A 20,990-nucleotide genomic window follows, 5' to 3' on the forward strand; every position below is an offset into this window, starting at 1 on the left:
TTTTCACACTCTATACTTATCTAAAATACTTCGTAATAACTTCTAGATAAACTCAAAATAGTTATAGATAAACTCAAAATATTTTACATTCATACAAATTATAAAATTAAAAATAAGATAAAGCCTATCATTTTAGTCATATAATCCTATCCAAACTTATCAACTAATCCTAACCAAACTTTTGTATCTACAATTTTATATTATTTCTCTGTTTTGTTAATTCTGCAGGTCAGATGAAAGTCTCGCTTTTTGTTGGGGAAATCACACAGTGGAATAAATAAACATACCCACGCACACAGTGACACCAAAAATTTAACGTGGCTTGGCAACTGCCTACATTCACAAAAAGAGTTTCACTAATAAATAGTGAAATACAAAAAAATATTACAAAGGATGAGGATCACACTTCACTCAACTCAACTCTCTTCTTTTTCTTCAGAGCTTTCTCTGACTCTCTCTCTTTTCTCTCCTGTTTGGTGTGTTTGAGACTCTCGATATTTATAGGTAGAGGATGAGAATAGAAGGCTGTGTGAAAGCACACAAATTTACGAAAAATCATCCACTCTAGCCATGCACTACTGTGGAACAACTCCCACTGCCTAGCCACCTTGCCTCCTCCACGGTCAAGCAAACACCGAAGGTGCCTCTGTTTTACTTCTCGAAAATAGAGCAATTTTTCTTTTCTGCTTGCAGCCGATCAACGCAACCCAACCGAGCCACATCGTCGTCAACCTCCATCCAAACCACTGTCGCGTGCATCCTTCTCCTCGTGATTGACCATCGCACGCACCACCTTCAGCCAGCTTCCACCGTGTCTCTCTGCTCCGTGCCCAACGTTAACTTCGACTGAGTGCTTAGCCACATGGAGCCTTTGGTTCTGGTTTCTTGCTTGGGTAGGTACAACTGCACAACACTGCTGAAGTTTTTTGTTTCTTTGAATCATTTAGGTCCTCCATTTTCAGAATATACATTCATATCTTCGATATTTACAAGTTTTCCATTAAAGCCATGGGCTTAACTCGTGTTGGGCTTATTTTTGGTTAAGGCTTGGTTTATTTCAAAAGCTTGTTAATGTTTTAAGGTGTATTGGGCTTAACTTTTAAGTTGGATCTGTTTTATGATGAGCTTAGTTATTGGATATTGATGAATTTAGTAAACGAGAGTATTTTAGGATTAAGAGAATTTTTAAGATTTTAAGAAACTAAAATAGATATTTAAAATGTAAATATGAGGTAACTGTGTAATTGGAGATTTACTCAAACTACATATTTTTGTCATTAGATGACGATTGATATTCCCTTAAAACCGTTGTGAAGAAATTCAAAAAAACTAAGAAGTCCAGGTAAACGAGGTTTCTATGCTAGATTTTGCATAAAATTAAAATGGGCTGAAGTCAATTTTGAAAAATATGCATGTTTTGTTATGAAAAGAAATTTAGATCAACCTCAGTTATTTATTCTACATTACTCATGAAATTCTGTATAAGAATAAAATATTTTCTGGCATGACTGGTGCAGACATATGCTTATTTTTTTAGCATTTTGTTTTTGAACTGTACAAAAGAGAGTGAATATGAAATTTTGTGCATAAATTATATTTTGTAATCTGATTTTATTCTGTTCTAAAGATGTTCTGTACTTTGATATAATATTATGTAATTTTTGAAAACCTCTAGCATGACATTCTCTTTCTGTTTTGTTCTGACCTTAGCACGGGTGTAAAATTGTTGCCCTTGTTTGGGTTGGTACTAGCTTTTCTGTTTCCAGTGCACCCACTTTAGAAGAAAAATAATTTTTTAAGTGGCCTTTCCTGTGTGCACACTCGGGGCTCTGAGAATAATAAAGGAGAAGATTCACATTCTGTTTCTACTCGGTTGACCGTCGAGGTTTGCACAACCCTACCATGGGGTTAAACATGGTCTCTATTCTGATATGATAAGATAAGATGAAGATGTTTAGTTTTACTATGGCAAAGGAATTTTGAATAAGAATATTTTTAAACTTTTGCTCTGACATTTTTGATAACATGTTCCGGCTCTGCATTTTGAAAATTAAATGTGTTTTTGCTATGCATTCTGAACTCTGTAAATGCTCATGTTTGCATACCAGTATATGTTCTATACTTATTTAGTTGTTAATAACTCATCCCTTATCTCTATAATATTTTTCAGATAATTTTAATAGTTTAGCTGGAGAACAAGAGTAGAAAGTTTGAATAAGATGTAATGATTGTAGAGGAATAAGTGTCATTTGGTACAATTATTTATTGGGTCATATTTAGTAGAGCTATTGTTTTCGATTATTTTGATATGTTAAGTTATGGATATTTTTGAGTCTTTGGTGAGTTTTTAATTTATTTTATTGAGGATTTTCTTTAGTGTCCCATGAAAGAATATGTATATTTGTATATTTGTGCTGAATATTTTATGGAGTTTCTGGATTATATATAATTGTGCTATTTGAGAGGATATTAAGCATTATGAGCTAACTCTTCAGACCTACGGGACCGGAGCGTTACAGCTTGGTGCGAGAATGGTACATTGAATATTCTTGCTCAAGTCTAGAGCACTTTGATTGTCACAATGTACCTTGTAGTCTTTTTTACTAACCCCCAGTTCTTGGAGAAAATGCTTCATCCATAACATCTATTTTCCAACTTCTACTGCGGCAATGTACTCTGCCTATGTTGTAGATAAAGCAACACACTTCTGCAATTTGGACTGCCAAGAGACAGCTCCTCCTATAAAGGTGAAGAGAAATATCGAAATAGATTTCCTACTATTCAGATCTCCTGCCATATCTGAATCAGTATAGCCTTCCAAAACTGGTTTAGATTTCTCACATAAGCGCATTTTCGACGTACCTTTCAAGTACCTAAGAATCCACTTGACTACTTCCCAATGATCATTTCTTGAATTTGAAAGGAATCTGCTCACCATGCCTACAACATGAGCAATATCTGGTCTAGTACAAACCATTGCGTACGTCAGGCTTCCTATTGCTAAAAAGTAGGGAACTACTTTCATCTCTTCAATATCTTTCTTTGAAGAGGAACACGAGCTCTTGCTCAACTTAAAGCGGTTAGCTAGTGGAGTATTGACTTGCTTAGCATCTCTCATGTTGAAACGTCTGATTACCTGTTCAACATATTTTTGTTGTGATAGCCGCAACCTTTTAGCTTTCTTATCATGAACAATCTTTATACCCAAAATTTGCTACGCAGGGCCTAAGTACTTCATGTCAAAGGACTTGGATAGTTTCTTCTTTAGTTTGTTAATCATGGACCTATCCTCACCTATGATTAACATATCATCAACATAAAGAAGAAGTACGACAAATTTGTCATTCTGGAATCTTCAAACATAGACACACTGATCTGCAACAAGTCTTTTGTAACCATGACTCACTATGAATGAGTCGAACTTCTTGTACCATTACCTCGGCGCTTGCTTGAGGCCGTAGAGACTCTTCCATACTAGGTGATATTTCCATGTAGCTTCAAACTCTTTTGGCTACTTCATATAAATTTCCTCCTCCAAATTTCTATAGAGAAAGATTGTCTTTACATCCATTTGTTTGAGTTTCAAATTCAAGCTAGCTACCAATTCTAGTGTGACTCGAATTGACATCATCTTCACTACCGGTGAAAATATCTCGTCAAAGTCGATTCATTTCTTTTGCTGGAATCCTTAGACAACCAATCTGGCCTTGTGCTTCTTCAACTTTCATTGGCCATCTTTCTTCAACTTGAACACCTATTTATTCTTTAGGGCTTTCTTTCCTTCAGGAAGTTTCACTAACTCATTGGTATGATTTTTCTGCAAAGAACTCATCTCTTCTTGCATGGCCTGCACCAATAAGCTTCTATCAGCATGAGTTTAAACTTCCTGGAAGCTCTCTGGTTCCCCCTATCAGTAAGTAGAATATAGTCCAATTTCGGATATCTCCTCAACGGAATCAATAGGCGGCTTTTTGTTGATCTTCTTGATTTAGCTTCATCAACCAAAGGAGGTTTCTCACCATCTAATCTTGTGGTGGTACACCAGTTTCTGGTGGAGAGAGTTCTTGCTCTCCCTGCTCGACACCCTAAGCTTCTTATTCTGCTTCTGGATCTCAATCCTGCATATTCTTATTATTTGTGATAAACTGTAATGGTGCAGGATCTAGAGTATAGGAACTAAATTCTCTTGACGTTAAGGAAGCTTTAGTTCCTATGTGCTGGTTTTTATGGAACACAACGTCCCTACTTCTAGAAATTCTCTTTGTCACTGGATCCCATAACTTGTATTCGAACTCTTCATCTCTCTATCTAACAAAGATACATGGAGTTGACTTGACATCGAGCTTCTGTCTTAGCTCCTTGGATACATGCGCAAAAGCTCTGCACCTAAACACTCTCATGTGAGAGTAAGAGACATCTCTTCCAGACCAGACCTTCTCAGAAATTTTAAATTCTAGTAGTGCTAAAGGTGATCTGTTGATCAAGTAACAGACAACATGAACAACTTCATCCCAAAATGACTTTGGTAACTTGGCCATACTGAACATCTTTTTCTTTCCATGATGGTCCGATTCATTCTTTCGGCTACACCATTGTGCTGTGGGGTATGTGGGACTATCTTCTCATGTCGAATATTGCGATCAGTGCAATATGCAGCAAACGTTTTGGAAATATACTCTCCTCCATTGTCTGTGCACATGCACTTCAACTTCTTTCCTGTCTCTCTTTCCACTAGGGAGTGGAAACTCTTGAAGTGCTCGAAGACCTTGTTAGGATCAAGAGCTTACCACTAGGCCAAAAATAATTGTTGTTGGTAGAGAAGCATCTTTATTTCCTTATACACTTTGGTAGTGCAGAGCCCCACATCTATACATGCTGAGGGCGAGCATGAGAGGCTTCGCAGTGCACACAAGGTGCACCGGTGGGTTGGGCTGTCAAGCACCGATAGACTCTTATAAGTCTAGTGAGTCCCTAAGTGAGATTGCTGAATCCCATAATCCAACAATCTCCCCCCAACGACACCCTAGAGACTCAAACTCGCAACCTCGCTCTGATACCACTTGTTAGGATCAAGCGTTTACCACTAGACGAAAAGTAATTGATGTTAGTAGAGGTGCAACTTTATTTCCTTATACACTTTGACAGCACAGAACCCTACATCTATACGTGCTGCGAGCGGGCATGAGGGGCTTCGCAGTGCACACAAGGTGCACCGGTGGGTTAGGCCATTAAGCACCGATAGACTCCAATAAGTCTAATGAGTCCCTAAGGGAGATCGTTGAATCCTATAATCCAACAGACTTGATCCTTTGTTTTCATAACATATATCCAAACCTTTCGTAAAACACCATCAATGAATGTCACGAAATAACTGTTACCTTCTAATAACTATTCTTCTATGGGACCATATACATTAGAGTGTACCCGACTAAACAACTCGGATCTTCTATTCGTAGAGGAATTAAATGAGACTCTGTGTTGTTTGCAAAAAAAAAAAAAAAAGTACTCACAAAGATTTAACGTTGTCTCTTTGGCAACTTTGATGAGTTCTTTCTTCGTAAGTGTATCCAATCCTTTCTCATCCATGTGTCCGAGTCTTTTATGCCACAGATTCGGTGATGTCTCGTCTTCCACTGCATTAAGGCTATTAGAACTGATTTTCGCATGAGTCTTGTATAACATACTGCAAATGTGTCCTCCTTGCAGCTGTTCGTTTTCGGCCAAGGATTTAATACGAAAATTGTAGAGTTTTCTCCTGACTTTCCGCAGACACGGAGATTACCCTTATTGGAGTTCTTTAGAAAAAGTTATACTCCAAAGATCGAAGGGTATTTCAAGAATTTCGAGAAAGGAGCATTTCTTATTCTCTTAATGACTCATTCAATTTTCATGATATATTCAATTTATTTATTCCTAAAAAAAATAAAAAATAAAATAAAATGAAAAAAAACTCTAATAAATAAGAAAATTAAACACAAACTAACATAAAATTAAGAGCAAAAATATGACAAAACTTGTATAGAAATTACGCACATCAAACAACTCTAAAGTTAAAATTTGCTAGTCGAGCAAAAAGAAAAGAGAAAATAAAAATTAGACAAATAGAATAAGTTGATTTCTCACAATGATTGCCTCATGGATTGCATAAAAAAATTGATTCAAGTAAAAGTCTAAACATTTAACAAGTTTTTAGAATAATTCAAGAGCTTGCTTAGGTTTACAAGAAAACCTTTGATTGTGTGCGTGAGTAACCAATCTCAACTTGCTACTCTATTAACTTGGACCAATTTATCCAAACTCGATTTATTTATGATTGATCTCTACGAGAATGAACTTCTCGAAATTTTTAAATCAACTTTCTACTAATGTAGTACAAACGCACCACCAAAGATCAAAAGGTTTTAATAAAAGCTTGCAATGTTCGGCTTAGGATAATGACAAAAGAAAAAATTGGTATGAAATTCAAAACAAGAAAATTCCATACAAGCTTCACCAATGAAGAGAGAAAAGAAAAGAAAAGAAAAACTACATTTACTTCCTAGAGCAACTTATGAGCAATTTGTTCATCTATTTTTTTTTCCTTTTTTTTTCTTTTTCAATTCCACAACTCCTAAACTTATTTTTTTGTAATTTGGTTGTATTATTTGTATTTTTTTTCTTTTTTTAATATAATAACAAAACTTGCTCTTGCTCTTTTAACTCTTTAACAAACTTTTTTTCTTCTCCAATGACTAAACAAATAATAAATTTTCTTGAAAAGGTAGGATGAGTGTTTATGGGTTAAAATGTGTGGTTAATGTGGGTTAATGAAAGAAAAATAACCAATGTGTTTAAGGCTTAAAGGGGTGACTAGAGATAGATAATTAGGGTAAGTTAGAAAAACTCAAACGTTCCAAAGATGGCCTAGTTCATTTATCTAGTAGTGTGCAACCTAGGATTTCACCTCGAGAGATTTATCAAATCAGTTCTAGAGTTCAGTGAGATCTTAGAAAATATCTAATTCACATAAATATATTTTAAGCCAACAAAGCAACTTATTGATCATAGTATTGTGCAAAAGTGTTCAAAGGAATTTAAATAAATTAAGCTAACACTCGAATTAAGCACAAAACAAGACAAATTTAGTATCTTCCAAAAATCCAACTCAATTTCAATCAGGTAATATCATAATAGTGATCATCAACCCAAAAACAAAACAAAAGGAAAAGAAAATATTTTTGTGATTTTCAAAAATTTTAAATATATATGTAATTTTTTTTTTGTGAAAATAAATAGATACTCCAAAATAAAGGACCCCTACCCCAAACTTAAAGAACACATTTTCCTCAATGTGAAGAATAAAAAAAAGATGAAAAATTGAAAGGATAAAAGTAAACTTCCCTGAAAAAGTTGCATGAATGCAATGGTAGGTCTGGAGAAGTGTTACAGAAGTGCTATGATAAGTCTAGAGTAGGGAATAACATTGGAGGCAGTCATTTGGGCGCTACGGCATCGACTCTCGGGTGCGTGCGCCTGGGCGTGTTTCAAAGGAGTGTTGTGGCAAGATCTTCTAGCGCAGTGGTGGGAAGCTGCCCTGTTTTTCTTTTAGCAGACAAAAAATAACAATTTGTAAAGTGAGAGCATGAAAAAGAAAATAAAAGTGAAATAATCAGAAAATAAAAATAAAATAATGGAAAGAAATTTGGGTTGCCTACCAAAAAGCGCTTGGTTATAGTCTTTAGTTTGACATCTCATGTTTTGAATCATCGACCAATCCCAGCAGCCACACTAGAAATTTGGATTTGATTGTATCTCGAGTATCCCTCTAGGAAACAATAATAAGCATGACTAGCAAGTTGTTCCAACATTTGATCAATGAAAGAGAGTGGAAAATGATATTTTCGTGTGGCATCATTGAGCTTGCGGTAGTCTATGCACACTCTCCAACATGTGACCGTTCTTGTTGGGATGAGTTCATTATTTTCATTCTCCACCATCGTCACTCCTCCTTCCTTGGGTACTACTTGCACCGGACTTACCCATGAGCTATCAGAAATAGGGTAAATAATTCTGGCATCCAACAATTTGAGAACTTCATTTTTTACAACTTCTTGCAAGTTCGGATTAAGTCTCCTTTGTGGTTGCACCGTAGGCTTATAATTCTCTTCCATTAAAATCTTATGCATGCAAAGTGAATGACTTATTCCCTTAATGTTGGCTATAGTCTATTCCAAAGTTTGCTTGTGAGCTGTCAAAACTTGAAGTAACTTCTCTTCTTCAAGACTTATCAAAGATGAAGAAATTATTACAGGTAAAGAAGAATCATGTAAATAAGCATATTTAAGATGATAAGGAAGATGTTTGAGTTCTAAAGAAGGGGCCTCAATAATGGATGCCTTTTGTGGAGTAGTGCTTTCGCCAAATGTTATGTTTTTTGACTTCTTTTTAGGCAAGTAAGGTGGAGATGCTTCCAATTACTTATCTTGGAATTCTAGGAATCGAAAGTGCCAAATTGAACAAGATATGCCTCAAGTGGTTCCTTGGATAACTCTCTTCTAAACTTTCTACCACAAGTTCATCAATCACATCTACATTGAAGCATGTATCAGTTGTTGACAGATATTTCATTGCTTCAAACACATTGAATGTAACTTGTTCATCTTGCACCCATGGTATTAGTTTTCCTTGTTGCACATTTATGAGAGTTCTTCCCGTGACTAAGAATGGTTGACCAAGAATAAGTGGGGTTTCTCGATCTTCCTCCATTTTAAAACAATAAAATCTTCAGGAAAAATAAACTTGTCAACTTTAACAAGAACATCCTCTACCATGCCTCTTGGTCGTTTAATGGATCAGTCCGTTAATTGAAGTGAAATGGTGGTGACCTTGACCTCTCTTATCCCCAATTGTCTGAAATAGAAAAGGACATCCTAGCACCTAAACCACACAAAACTTTTTCAAAATAAGAGTTTCCAATGGTGTAAGGAATAATAAAACTCCCTAAATCTTTAAGATTTGGTGGCAACTTATTTTGCAAAATCGCCGTGCACTCTTCAGTCAACTTCACGGTCTCATACTCTCCTAATTTCCTCTTGTTTGATTAAATCTCTTTCATGAACTTCACAGAGCTAGTCATTTGTTCCAAAGCATCTGCAAAAGGAATGTTAATATGTAACTTTTAAAAAAATCAAGGAATTTAGAAAATTGTTTATCTAGCTTATTTTCTTTTTGAAGTCTTTGAGGAAAAGGTGTAGGAGAAACATAAGGAGAAGTAAGAGAAGAAGACTCGGGAGGATTTTCTGAGTTTTTCACTGTTGGGCTCAAAACAGGGGTGGGCACAGCAGCCTTGGATGTGGGCACTTCGACTCTCATAGTCAGCTCGTCTTTTCTGAATTTTTTCTCTCTCTCTCTTGTAACTTAAGCTCCATTCCACTTCTTAAAGTAATGGCATTCACTTCTTCTTTCGGGTTGTTTTCCATGGTGCTTGGAAGTGATCCTTGAGGCCTTTCAGACATTAATTTTGTCAATTGACCAATTGTCATTTCAATGCTTCACATAGTGTTCTCATTGTCCTTTAGAGCAATGTCATGATATTGAAATCTAACATCCACCTTGGCCATAAATCTTGCCATTACCTCCTCCATATTTGACTTCTTCTCTTGTTGTTGATTTAAAAAACTTGGTGGAGGCTTGGCAACATTTTGGGAGTTGCACAATGAGAAATTTAGGTATTTTCGCCATCCATGTAAGTGTTGGAATAATGATTGTTTTGTCGGTGGTAATTCGATACAAAATTTGCTTGCTTCGAACTATTGCTGGCAAATGGGTTTCCCACATGACAATATACTCCCGTATGATTTCCTGAACAAAATTCACAAATTGAATTAGTAGATTGGATGGAACTCACATTGATATTGTCTAATTTCTTAGATAGAGTTACACCTTGAGCAGCTAAAGTAGGAAAAGAATCAATTTTGTGAACTCCCTAGGTTCTTTTTGGTGTCACTCGATCCACTAGCCATCAGTAATTGTTAGTTGCCATCTCCTCCACCAATTCTTATGCATCTTCTGGTGATTTCTTCATCAAAGTCTCTCCGGCTGCCACATCAATCATTATACGTGTTGTAGGTTGCAAACCATTGTAGAATGTTTGCACTTGAATCCAAACAGGAAGTCCATGATGTGGGTACTTTCTAAGCAATTATTTATACCTCTCTCAATCTTCATAAAGCAACTCCATATCAAATTGGACAAAATTGGTGATATCATTTCGCATCTTCACTATTTTGGCTGGGGGAAAGAACTTTGCTAGAAACTTTTTAGTGAAATCGTCCCATGTAGTTATTGTTAACGGTGGAAGTGAGTTTAACCATACATTTGCCTTGTCTTGGAGGGAGAATGGAAAGAGTCTCAATCTAATAATATCATCAGAAACTTCGTTATGTTTAAAAGTATCACATAACTCCAGAAAATTAACTATGTGAGCATTTGGATCATCATGTGGCATGCCACTGAACAACATCGTTAAATCCACCATTTGAAGAATAGTTACCTTTATCTCAAAGTTATTGGCTTGAATGGTAAGCCATCTAATGTTAGAAGTAGCTCTGGTGACCAAGGGGACAACATAATCTCCCAAAGTCCTGTTTCCAAGTTGATCTTCCATTATTTCGTTTTTGGTTATGGAATCCTCCTCCTTCTCCTTGTTCAAACGATGAAGGGTGCGTTTAATTTTAGGGTCAAAAGGTACTAAATCCAAGTTTCGAGTATGTCTCGTGTACAACTCGAGAAACCCGAAAAGAAAAGTAAAAACAAAATTAACAACTAATACTAAGATAAAAAAAAATTCAAATTAACCCAGAATTAGTTTGGTCTCAAAAGTAATAGAAAATAAATAGTCATCTGCAATGGCGCCAAAAACTTGTTGTGAATTTTTGCAAGTGCACGAAATCGTAATAAGTAATATAGTGATAAAGAAGAATGTCGAACCCATGAGGACTATTTACTTATTAACTATTGAAATTGTCTAATTCTAAATTATTTAAAAATCAAGAAAAGTGGTGGATTTTGAATTTGAACAAAAATAATTGAAATTAAATCAACAAATGAATAATTGACCAAACACTTGAAAAGAAGAAGATTTCACTCAAGAAGAAAAATACTACGGCATCCGACTCACCTAACCAATCAAATTCCAAATCCTAACCATACATTCAATCAATTATAATTCTTTTTGACGGCGAAATATTCTAACTTATCTAAGACACTCTCTAGAGTAGAATTAGAATTACCCAACATACGATAACCCACTATATGACTATGTGAATTTAAAAGCATTTGGGCACATGAAAATTAATAATATTTCACATAAAAGTCGCAGAAATCATGTTGGCACATTCTTGTCTTTTGTTCAATTCATGACATACAACATATGAAGCTAAACTACATGCATTATCTCTCGAATTAACATGTACAAAAAATACTCAATTATTGGCTAGATAATTAAAGTATTAAACTCAATGATGTATACTCAAAAGGAATGATAAAATTGTGATCACATAGAAATAAGATTCAGGATTGTCATGGAAAGGCTACATCATAACCTTAGCAATAGAAATTAGTTCATAATAGAATCAAAACAAACCATAATAATTCTGGAATTCATAATGAAATTATATAAAGAGAAGATGAAAGAGTTAAAAAGAAACAACATGTAGATCGAGAATCTCAATTGTTGACGAACTCCAATTCTGTAGATTTTCGACTTCCAACTTGATGCACCATTTCCTCCTTGAAGATATTCGTTTTTGGCCAAGGCTTTAGCATGAAAGTTGTAGAGTTTTCTCCTGGCTTTCTGTAGACACTGAGATTGACCTTATTGGAGTTCCCTAGCAAAAGTTATGTTCCAAAGACCAAAGGGTATTTCAAGAATTTTGAGAAAGGAATGTTTCCTATTCTCTGGATGTCTCATTAATTTTCCTAACTCTTTCAATTTATTTATTCCTAAACAAAAATACACAAAATAAAGAAAAATTCTAATAAATAAGAAAATTAAACATAAACTAGCATAAAATTAAGAGTAAAAGTATAACAAAACTTGTATAGAAATTAAGCACATCATCTACCACCCACTCAACATCGTGACTTGCAATGTGCAGACACGTCTTGTCATTGGTGGAGAGTACTGCTATATCTCCCGAAAGAGGGACAAGAGTTTCACCATCCTCTTTCCTCAGCTTACTACTTTGACCTTGCTACCTTATAAACTTGCGGCAGTTTCTCCTCATGTGGCATTCTTTGCCACAATGGTAACACTTCACGTTACCCATCTGTGGTTTCTGCTATTGCTGGACCTTCCACGTGGTTGAGAATTCCTTCTGTTTCTTCTTCCACTTCACCCTCTGTCATTACCTTGAGGTCTCTCTTTACTCTCGGTGACGAGGACATGAAAGTGATTCATGCCTGTTTCTTTTTGTCTGGCCTCTTCATTGAACAGGGCATCTTTAATCATTGTCATGGTAAGTTTCTCATCTGGAGTATAGTTACTTAGGGAGACCACCAGTGTCTCCTAACTGTCTGGTAATGAACTGAGAAGTAGCAGAACTTGTTCTTCATCACCAAGATTCAACTTGATGGACCTGAGCTGGTTAACTAGGTTTTGAAATTCGCTAGTGTGCTCGACAACAGAGGTGTCACTCTTCAACTTCAAGTTAACAAACAGTCTCATCAAGTAGGCCTTGTTTCGAACAGTCTTAGCTTGATACACATCCTCCAACTTCTTTCAGAGGTCATATACATCTGTTTCTTAGGCCACGTGGTGAATGATACTATGGTCGATCCATTGCCTGATCTGACCGATAGTCTTCTTGTGCATCTTTTTCCACACTTGATCTGTGACTTGATCTGGCTTCTTCCTTTCATTTTCCAAGGAGTCAGACAGATTTTTACAGTTTAAGAGATCCTCCATCCGAGGTCTCCAAACACTGTAGTTTGAGATAGTCAACTTTATCATGGTGCCTGATGCTGAATCCTTCAAGGACTTAGACTGATTCTAAGTTCAAAATGCAAGTATAGGATCTTCGAGGTTGAACCTTGCAAAACGGACAACACCGTTGTGTCCGGAATGCCTGATGTTAGAAAAGAGTGTTCTTTCTTACAAAATCAGTCTCAAATAGCACAAGGATGAGCAAAAGAACCAAAAACAAGAACTCTATTGCGGGTGCAGTGCATGACAACGCGTAGGCACGTGTGGTTCACGTGCCTTCTAGGGCCTAGTGCGCATGGGTGTCATGCGCCAAAGCCTCTCTGGATCGCGTGGAGTGCGTGGGGGCACGTGCAATGTCCGTTCTGCCTCTAGTTTTCACTTTTTTTTTTGTCTCAATAAGAAGAACACAGTGATATGCTCAAATTTACAAACTAAGCAATGCACTAAAAACGAGTTTTCTGCAAAAACTCATCCCAACAATCGCTCTGATATCACTTGTTGGGAAAATCGCATAGCAGAATAAATAAACACACCCACGCACACAGTAACACCAAAAATTTAATGTTGTTCGGCAACTGTCTATGTCTATAGGAAAGAGTTTCATTAATAAATAGTGAAATACAAAAAAATATTACAAAAAAAGAAGATGACACTCTACTATACTGAACTCAACTCCTTTCTTCCTTTTTTTTTTTTTTTTTTGGTCTCTTTAAGGCTCTCCCTAGCTCCCTGTACTTCTCTACTGCTTGGTGTGTTTGAGGCTCTTGGTGAGATGAGAATAGAAACGTGTGAAGTTGAACGCACGAAAATTTGCGGAAAATCGGTTTAATTTGTTGACTTTGTTGGCAAACAAGCCCACGTGGGCTTGTTCGTGTAGGTGGTGCGTGGACTCCATCACTTTTCTCAAGTTTTCTTTTCATACATAAAGTTGTCGGTTGCATGCTGACCGTATAATTTGGTCGCGCATACGGCGCACCACTTATTAGCAATCTCGCTCGCATGCACCGCACGCCTCTCAAGTCGAAACAATCCTAAGCTCACTGCTCTATATCTCTCTTTTAGGGTTAATGCCATTCCCATATATTTTTCACTCTCGTAGAAAGTGTTGACAGCATTACGGGTTGGAACATTGAAACTCTCTCCACAATGGTTTGCATTTTTCACTTCTAAAATTGAAATCTTTTCGCTTGTTTTCAGTTACTGAATGTTAATTTTTTTTTTTCCTTTTTTGAATGTTAGTTTTTTTCCTTTGTAAAAATACAACTTTTTGTGAAGTTGTTGGGGATATATTTGCTATGTCTGAAATGGGTTTGGTGGAAATGAATGATATTTATGATTAATTTCTGGGTTTGTATACAAACTAGGGTTTGAATTTGATAGCTTGAGTTGTGAGATTTACAAGCATTGTGATTTTTTGGATAGACTACATAGAACAGGTTCAGAGGAGTTACCTTTGTTTCTGGCTCTCCTTTTCCAACTGGTCTTTCATCTTTCCGCTTCCTTCGTATTGCTTTCCAGGATGGGCCTAGTTGGCAGACCAGGCTCTGCTGTTAGGAAACTGGATTCTGTTTGACCCCCACTTCCATCACCTCCTCCTTCACTCCTGCCTATATTATCTCGAAAAATCACAGATTCCCTCAATTTCGTCCCCGAGAATATCTTTTCGGGACCTTCCATAAGTGCCACACCTGCATCAGAATCTACAGATTCGTCCACTGATTCCTTGTGGTCAATTCTTTCCTTTCCACCAATTGATTTCCCTTGGGGAAAGCCTTCAATCTTGCTCTTCCCTAAAACGGGTCCACTGATTGAGTCATCAACCACTGCCGTGCCTGGCCTGGTTTTTGGGTTGCTCCCCTTTTGTTCCACCCCCTCCAATGGGCTGTATCAGTTTGATCACCTTCTTCCGGCTCCTTCGATCTTAAGAAAGCCTTCTTCCTAATCAGTTCGGCTCTCAACTGTAGACCAAACTGTTGTTCTGGCCCTCTGCTCATTTTTGTTTACCAATTTTTTTGCATCCCTGAGCTTGGTGTATTACACAACCACAATTGAAGCACATTCGAGGGAGTTTTTTGTATTTCACTGGGACCCAACTCCTCTTCCCTTGCAAATTCACAGTTCTTCCTCTAGCCAGGGCTTTTGTCAGATCAATTTCAATTTTCACTCTTAGGAATTTCCCCATCCTCCTGCACATCAACTTCCAGTACATTTCCTACGGATTTTCCAATGAGAATCCCGCTGTCACTATTGATACAAACCAGAGGAAGGTTATGAAATTGAACCCAAAATACTTCTATTGTGAAATTCAACAGACGAGGTTGGGAGAACCCATCAAACGGTTTTAGCACCAATAAGTAACTATTGAACAGCCATGGTCTGCCCTCCATGACTCTCTCCTTGTCTACTATGGTCACGAACGTAATAATGAATAAATTGCGCTTGATTTCTTTGAAGGACGCTGATTTGCTCAATTTCCATACTTTTGCCATTGTTGTTCGGAGAACTTCCTGCCCAATGGTTTCGATCGGCACAAATCTTCCCCACTAGACTCCTTTCTCCCTTACGTAATACTTCCTCTGATAAGCCTTCATTGAGATCAATCGAAGAGTTTTCCTCTTCAGACAAATGAAACTGATCCAATACTTCCTCTAGTCCCTCCATTAACCCTCGTCCTAGCACCCTATTGACTTATCACTCCTACCCTCACAGAGAGTAAGCCAAGACTTTTTGCTCCACCTCTTCCTTAGAGAGACGGGAAAGAGAAGAATTAGTACCCTAAGTACTTATCAATTCAATACAAGCTTTGTAATTGGATTAATAGTTTGTTAGGATTTTGTGGTTTTGAGTTGTTCCAATACGAGGGGGCCCGGCTTTGCATTCAAAGAAAATTATATATCTCGGTTGTACGTGTAGGTTTCTTTGTATCAATGTGAGGGAAGCACAGAATTAGAACACGTATGCTGGAACAGAGGTAAACCGTGGCTCTTTGTATGACTTGGAAGTTTGGAAAAAGGATATGGAGTCTTCACTAGAGGACATAGGTTATGTTTGTTTTATGCGCATGTCCTTTTCATTACCTTGTCCACACATGGTTTTAGTACGTCTTTTGATTACCATGTATGTCTTTTGAAAAATTCTGCTTGGAAGCTGGTGTGCAAAGCACATCTTCCATTTTATTGACATGGTAAGACTTGATTTGGTAGAAAAACCTAAAATTAAAATCTCTTACAAATCAAGTCTAGCCATGTCAATAAAATGGAGGGTATGCTTTTGCACACCAGCTTCGAAGTAGAAGAACTCATGTCTTTTTGTGATTTCTATCCATGCCTTGTTCCTTGTATAAGTCTCACTGCTCCTTTGACGGAACCATTGTACATTAGCCACTGGTTACTGGTGTGCCTAATTTGTTTTTTCATCTGGTCTTAGACATATTTACATCAAGTTCACTTGTGTGTTCAGGCTGTCTCATGAGTGACTTAACCCTTATTTGTCAGTTGTTTGTCTCTCTTAATCATAGTTAAAAGAGGAGGTTTGGATACAATGAAATAATCATTGTTTCTAAACATTCGGCTCAAATGCTGCTCTCTGTGAGGTCTGCAATAGCTTATTTATCATCATTCCTTTGCCCTAAGTCTATAGTTCCCATGTACCACGTCCTTTACTTAGTATTATAATTGGTTTTGTTTACGTGATATACCAAATTGAATTTTTGTCGTATGTTCACTTGTTCCTTATGTAAAAGGATCATGTAACAGTCACCATTTATTCCCTAACGCCATTCCCCATCCTGGTTTAGCAACAATCTCTTTACTTTATGTTTCAAGTTCACACATTCCTTGTATACATATTTGTATTGGTGTTATTTTTTGTTTACATAAACTTTTTTGAAGTTTTCCAGCTGTGACTGCTATCATTGAAGGAATATAGTTAGGATGGGTTGTAATAATGCATGTCTTTGGTGTGGGCTTTGGGGCCTCACACACACACGCACGCACTTGCAATATGTATGGGTAAAGAGAGAGATGAAAAGTTGTGTTACTTATCTGTAGATGTATAATAGTTATACGTAGATATAAGATGGCAATGCTCCAATAACTGTTACTTTTTTTTGCTGTAGGTGACTATTTGTCAGAAATGTGGTGACAGAGGCTTCTCTGTGGCTTTAATCTACTGTGCAAAATGCCAGGTTTCTGCTGAGCATCGGTATGACTTGTTGCGTTTTTTGTGGTGGGTGTTGGTATGCGTCATTTGCAATATGTGTGCGTGTGTGTTTATGCTCTAGAGGGTGTCTGCATACACGTATGACAGTAATAGACAGTATTTCTGATTCTGTTCGTTTGGATGCTTTGTAGAATATGAAATAAGTGCTCCACTGCTGCTGTATTAGTTGTTTGAACACATAGGAAATATAAATAGCATCACAAAGAGTGAAGTTGTATTGCTCCGTGGATTCCTGTTTTGATTGGACTTGTTTCTTATTACTCATAAAAAAAAATCATTTGGCTTATTTTAAATGCTATGACTACATTAAAAAAAAAAACAACTTAAAATGGGTGAAGCTTTATATTCAAGAGAACGGATTTCATGTGGTTGTATTTTTTCTATTAGTTAAGGGCTATTTTTCGACTAAGTTTTCTTTTGGGTTTCCCCAGCTATTGCTTGGATGTACTGCCAGCAACTTTTGATGAATATGTTACTTGGTTTTGTGACGATTGTGAACCAAAGGTTGGAAAGCTATATACTATCAACTTACCTAGCCCTTTCCCTCCTAGAGTAAGACATTCTGTTGATTCAGAAAATAAGCAAGCAGTCCAATCTAGAATAGGGTTAAATAAGAATAATAACAACATCCAAGGATTGAAGGATAATGAGAAATTTGAAAAGAAGAAGAAGAAGAAGAAGAAGAAGAAGAGAAGGGACATCGGTGTCTCTGTGGTTGAAACGGATGTGAGAATATGTGATAGTATTCCTTCCCTTCAACTGAATGAGACACATTGTGGTGAGATCTGCAAAAAAGGTCAGAAGCTTGGACAGGGGTATCCTAAACTCCGTGACATCCATTGTGGTGAGAAATGTGAAGAAGGTCGGAAGCTTGGACAAGAATCAGGACTCCATCTGAAAGATGGAGCCAATTTGGATGAAGGTGCTGAAGATGTTAGCTCTTCTCTTCAATGCATGAAGACACATGGTGGTAAGAATTGTGAGAAAGATCTGAAGCTTGGACAAGAGTTTCGACTGGATCTGAAAGATGGGACCAGTCTTGATGAGGAGATTGAATCTCTTAAAACCTCTCAAATAGCTACTTCCAATGTCTTAGAACGCCATGTCCCTTCACAGCCTATCGTTGATCCTATATGGAGGTAGTCTCTTTTCGTTGACCTTCTCTTAAGTAATACTTTCACATCTGAGGCAACTTGTAAAGTTGTGCTCTGTTTTTGTCGACAGGGGTAGTTTATGCATCTGCAACAATAGTTTTGACCCTCTTAGCATTGTAGCCCATTTGTCTAGCTTAGCATGTTCTAAAGTCTGTGAGGAGACAAAATTGATACCGGAGTTGCTTTATGCCGAGTTGCTTCTTAGGTCTCAAGTGTGGCCAAAAGGTTTTGAGAAGTGGGGCCCAACTGATCAGAGTATTGCTCTTTATTTCTTTCCAGACAATGAAAGGTGATGTTTATTTCTTCCTCTCATTATTGTGATTGGATTCCTCTAAATGTTAATACTTTTGCAGTGATGAAATTGCTTGTGAGAGGCTGGTAAAATTGATGATTGGTCAAGACCTTGCATTGAGATCTTTGGTTAAAAATGCAGAACTTTTGGTTTTCCCTTCGAAGAAACTGCCTGTGCAGTATTGGAGTGAGCCCAATTGTCTTAAATTTCCACAAAGCAATCCTGATTTTGTTTTAGAGAACTTCATTTTAATATCTTTTTTTGCATGAAGTAAAACTCTTTGTTTTTTAAAGAAGAAAAAATGATCGATTTGCAGGATTTCAGGGGAAGTTTTATCTGTGGGGTGTGTTCAGGCAAAAAAAGCAAAAGCTTCACAGGTAAAAAACCCAGGTGTCTCTGAAGTGGAGAAGACCGATACAAATGCCTTAAGCTGCGATCGGTGGATTTCGATACCAGTTCGTTAAACAACAATGGTAGTTATGGTTTCAAGTTAAAAGTTTTGGTTTTGCTCTTCAGAATGTAGATATCACTAGTGATTTTGGTGAGGTCCGAAAACTTTAGTCATTTAGGCTGACACTGCTGAGATTAGAAGTCAATCAGGGAACAGAGCCATGAATATGGAGCAGGAATTGGAACTTTGTATGCTTAAAAAAATCCATGAGTATCCCTCTAATCCTTGAGTCGATCTTTTGGCTGGTCAAGTGTACACATGGAGGTGGGATCGATCATGTTTGACAGAACTCATTTCTTGAACTAATCATCATGGAGTTATTAAATTCATTGTTTTCTGTTTACATTTAGGTAAATGGTCATGGAAAGTAGATTTTATGTCCTGTATAATGTTTTTGGTTATTGTGAGGTCAAGCCCATGAAAATATTATCACTCATATATAACATTTTTTTAATAAATGTATGCTCCAGGATGATCAAGAGTTGCAAAAGTTGAAACCCATTTAGGGTCAGTGAATAGAAAGCGGCCAATCGTTTGACACAAATTTCAAGCAAAAGTGGTCTTAAACCCATTGAATTGAAGCAGTGGTCAAGATTCCAAGAACTCATCCGGTTCCTGATCAGTGTTTGATAAGGTAGCAATTGGTCATGGACTAGATGGTGAATCTTTTTCAGAAAAACACATTTTTAATAGAGTTTGGGATATTACAAGAAAAGATCAAACCATCGTGAATGAGCTCTAAAAGGCCTAGTTTGAAAGTTCAGAACTTGACTGCATAAAAAAAAGCAGCGACTGGAAAGACTTCCCCAGTCATGGGTGCATGTAAATGAAAAAAAAGAGAAATCATCTATAAAATATGAGACATGTTGCACTTTTGACAACATCCCAAACTAAGCCAATGGTATAATTATGACCTATGCCTTCAATTAGTCCGGAAGATTATACAAAAATAAACTTAGAAGTTGATATGATTTCATGTGATCTGTTAGATTCACTTTATAATAAAAATAATTTTACAATTTGACATATCACATTAATAAATTACATTACTTTGTGGATTTATTTTATGGTTAAAAGTATTTCTCAAAAAATATTACGTGAGGTCTACAGCATTCAATGTATTTAATATGGTGTCAACCTTTTTCTATTAGAAGTGGACCATGATCTAATCCATCTAGAAGGAACGTGACTAGGAAATTATCTCAGATAGCTGGTTTACGACGAAGTTTGTGTTATGCCTACCAAAACCCAAATGTTGCTCTCAGTGACTAGTACTTATAAGGTACCAATTAAATTAAAAATAAAAAAAATTACAATTTGATCTTTAGTAGGGCTAGCTTTTCCTTCCTAAACTTCTCTTAATCCAACCATGCACTCCCATGTAGCTTTGGGCAAAAGAAGAGTTAAAAAAAAAAAAAAAACAATTAAACAAGTGATATTTGAATAATATATATATATATATATATATATATATATATATGTATGTATGCTGAATATCTTGACTTTCCAACCCCCAAATAGATGTGTTCATACATATATATCCTTGAAGTTTTGGAAAGGAAGTGGGAAAGTAAAAAGGTTTTGTCGATTCAACCTGAAGAAGGTCAGCGCACGTTGTTTTACAAATGAAAAATGATAATATGAACACCAAATGTGGGCCACTCATAAATTTTTATTTATTATTTCTTAATTGTTAAGGAAGTACGTAACTATTGTTGAATGAAAAAAATCTATTCATCATCATCTCATGATTTGACATTAGATGACAGATTTATAAGTGAAATATAATAAATAATTTTTATTAATCTAATGCGAGAAGATGATGAGAATTGAGATGATGAGTAACATTACTCGATAAAGTGATCAAAGCTGGTTTGCATGAAAATGATTAACTTATAAAGCCAAGCA

At 36.6% G+C, this 20,990-nt stretch overlaps 1 protein-coding gene and 1 long non-coding RNA gene across 4 annotated transcripts; one reads left to right on the forward strand and one right to left on the reverse strand.

Moving 5' to 3' along the window:
• Window positions 1-262: 262 nt before the first annotated feature.
• LOC121242067 lies at window positions 263-18,376 on the reverse strand. The gene is made up of 4 exons (XR_005935883.1): window positions 18,367-18,376; window positions 12,539-12,544; window positions 6,713-6,722; window positions 263-466 (listed from the first exon to the last, which is right to left on the reverse strand). It is a non-coding gene; the product is annotated as an uncharacterized LOC121242067 (long non-coding RNA).
• Window positions 13,923-19,411, forward strand: LOC121242066. 3 transcript variants are annotated; one of them, XM_041139959.1, is made up of 6 exons: window positions 14,262-16,001; window positions 17,082-17,167; window positions 17,617-18,324; window positions 18,410-18,628; window positions 18,693-18,817; window positions 18,948-19,411. In XM_041139959.1, the coding sequence occupies exons 1-6, from the start codon at window positions 15,981-15,983 to the stop codon at window positions 19,010-19,012; spliced, it is 1,224 nt and encodes a 407-aa protein (XP_040995893.1). In that variant the 5' UTR covers window positions 14,262-15,980; the 3' UTR covers window positions 19,013-19,411. The 3 variants fall into 3 exon arrangements, with proteins under 3 accessions (XP_040995892.1, XP_040995891.1, XP_040995893.1); XM_041139958.1 differs by lacking the exon at window positions 14,262-16,001 and adding an exon at window positions 13,923-14,113 and having other exon boundaries at window positions 18,693-19,411; XM_041139957.1 differs by having other exon boundaries at window positions 14,255-16,001; window positions 18,693-19,411.
• The last annotated feature ends 1,579 nt before the right edge of the window (window positions 19,412-20,990 follow it).

Source organism: Juglans microcarpa x Juglans regia, chromosome 8D (assembly GCF_004785595.1).
Source record: "Juglans microcarpa x Juglans regia isolate MS1-56 chromosome 8D, Jm3101_v1.0, whole genome shotgun sequence".
In the NCBI taxonomy this organism is placed as follows: domain Eukaryota; kingdom Viridiplantae; phylum Streptophyta; class Magnoliopsida; order Fagales; family Juglandaceae; genus Juglans; species Juglans microcarpa x Juglans regia.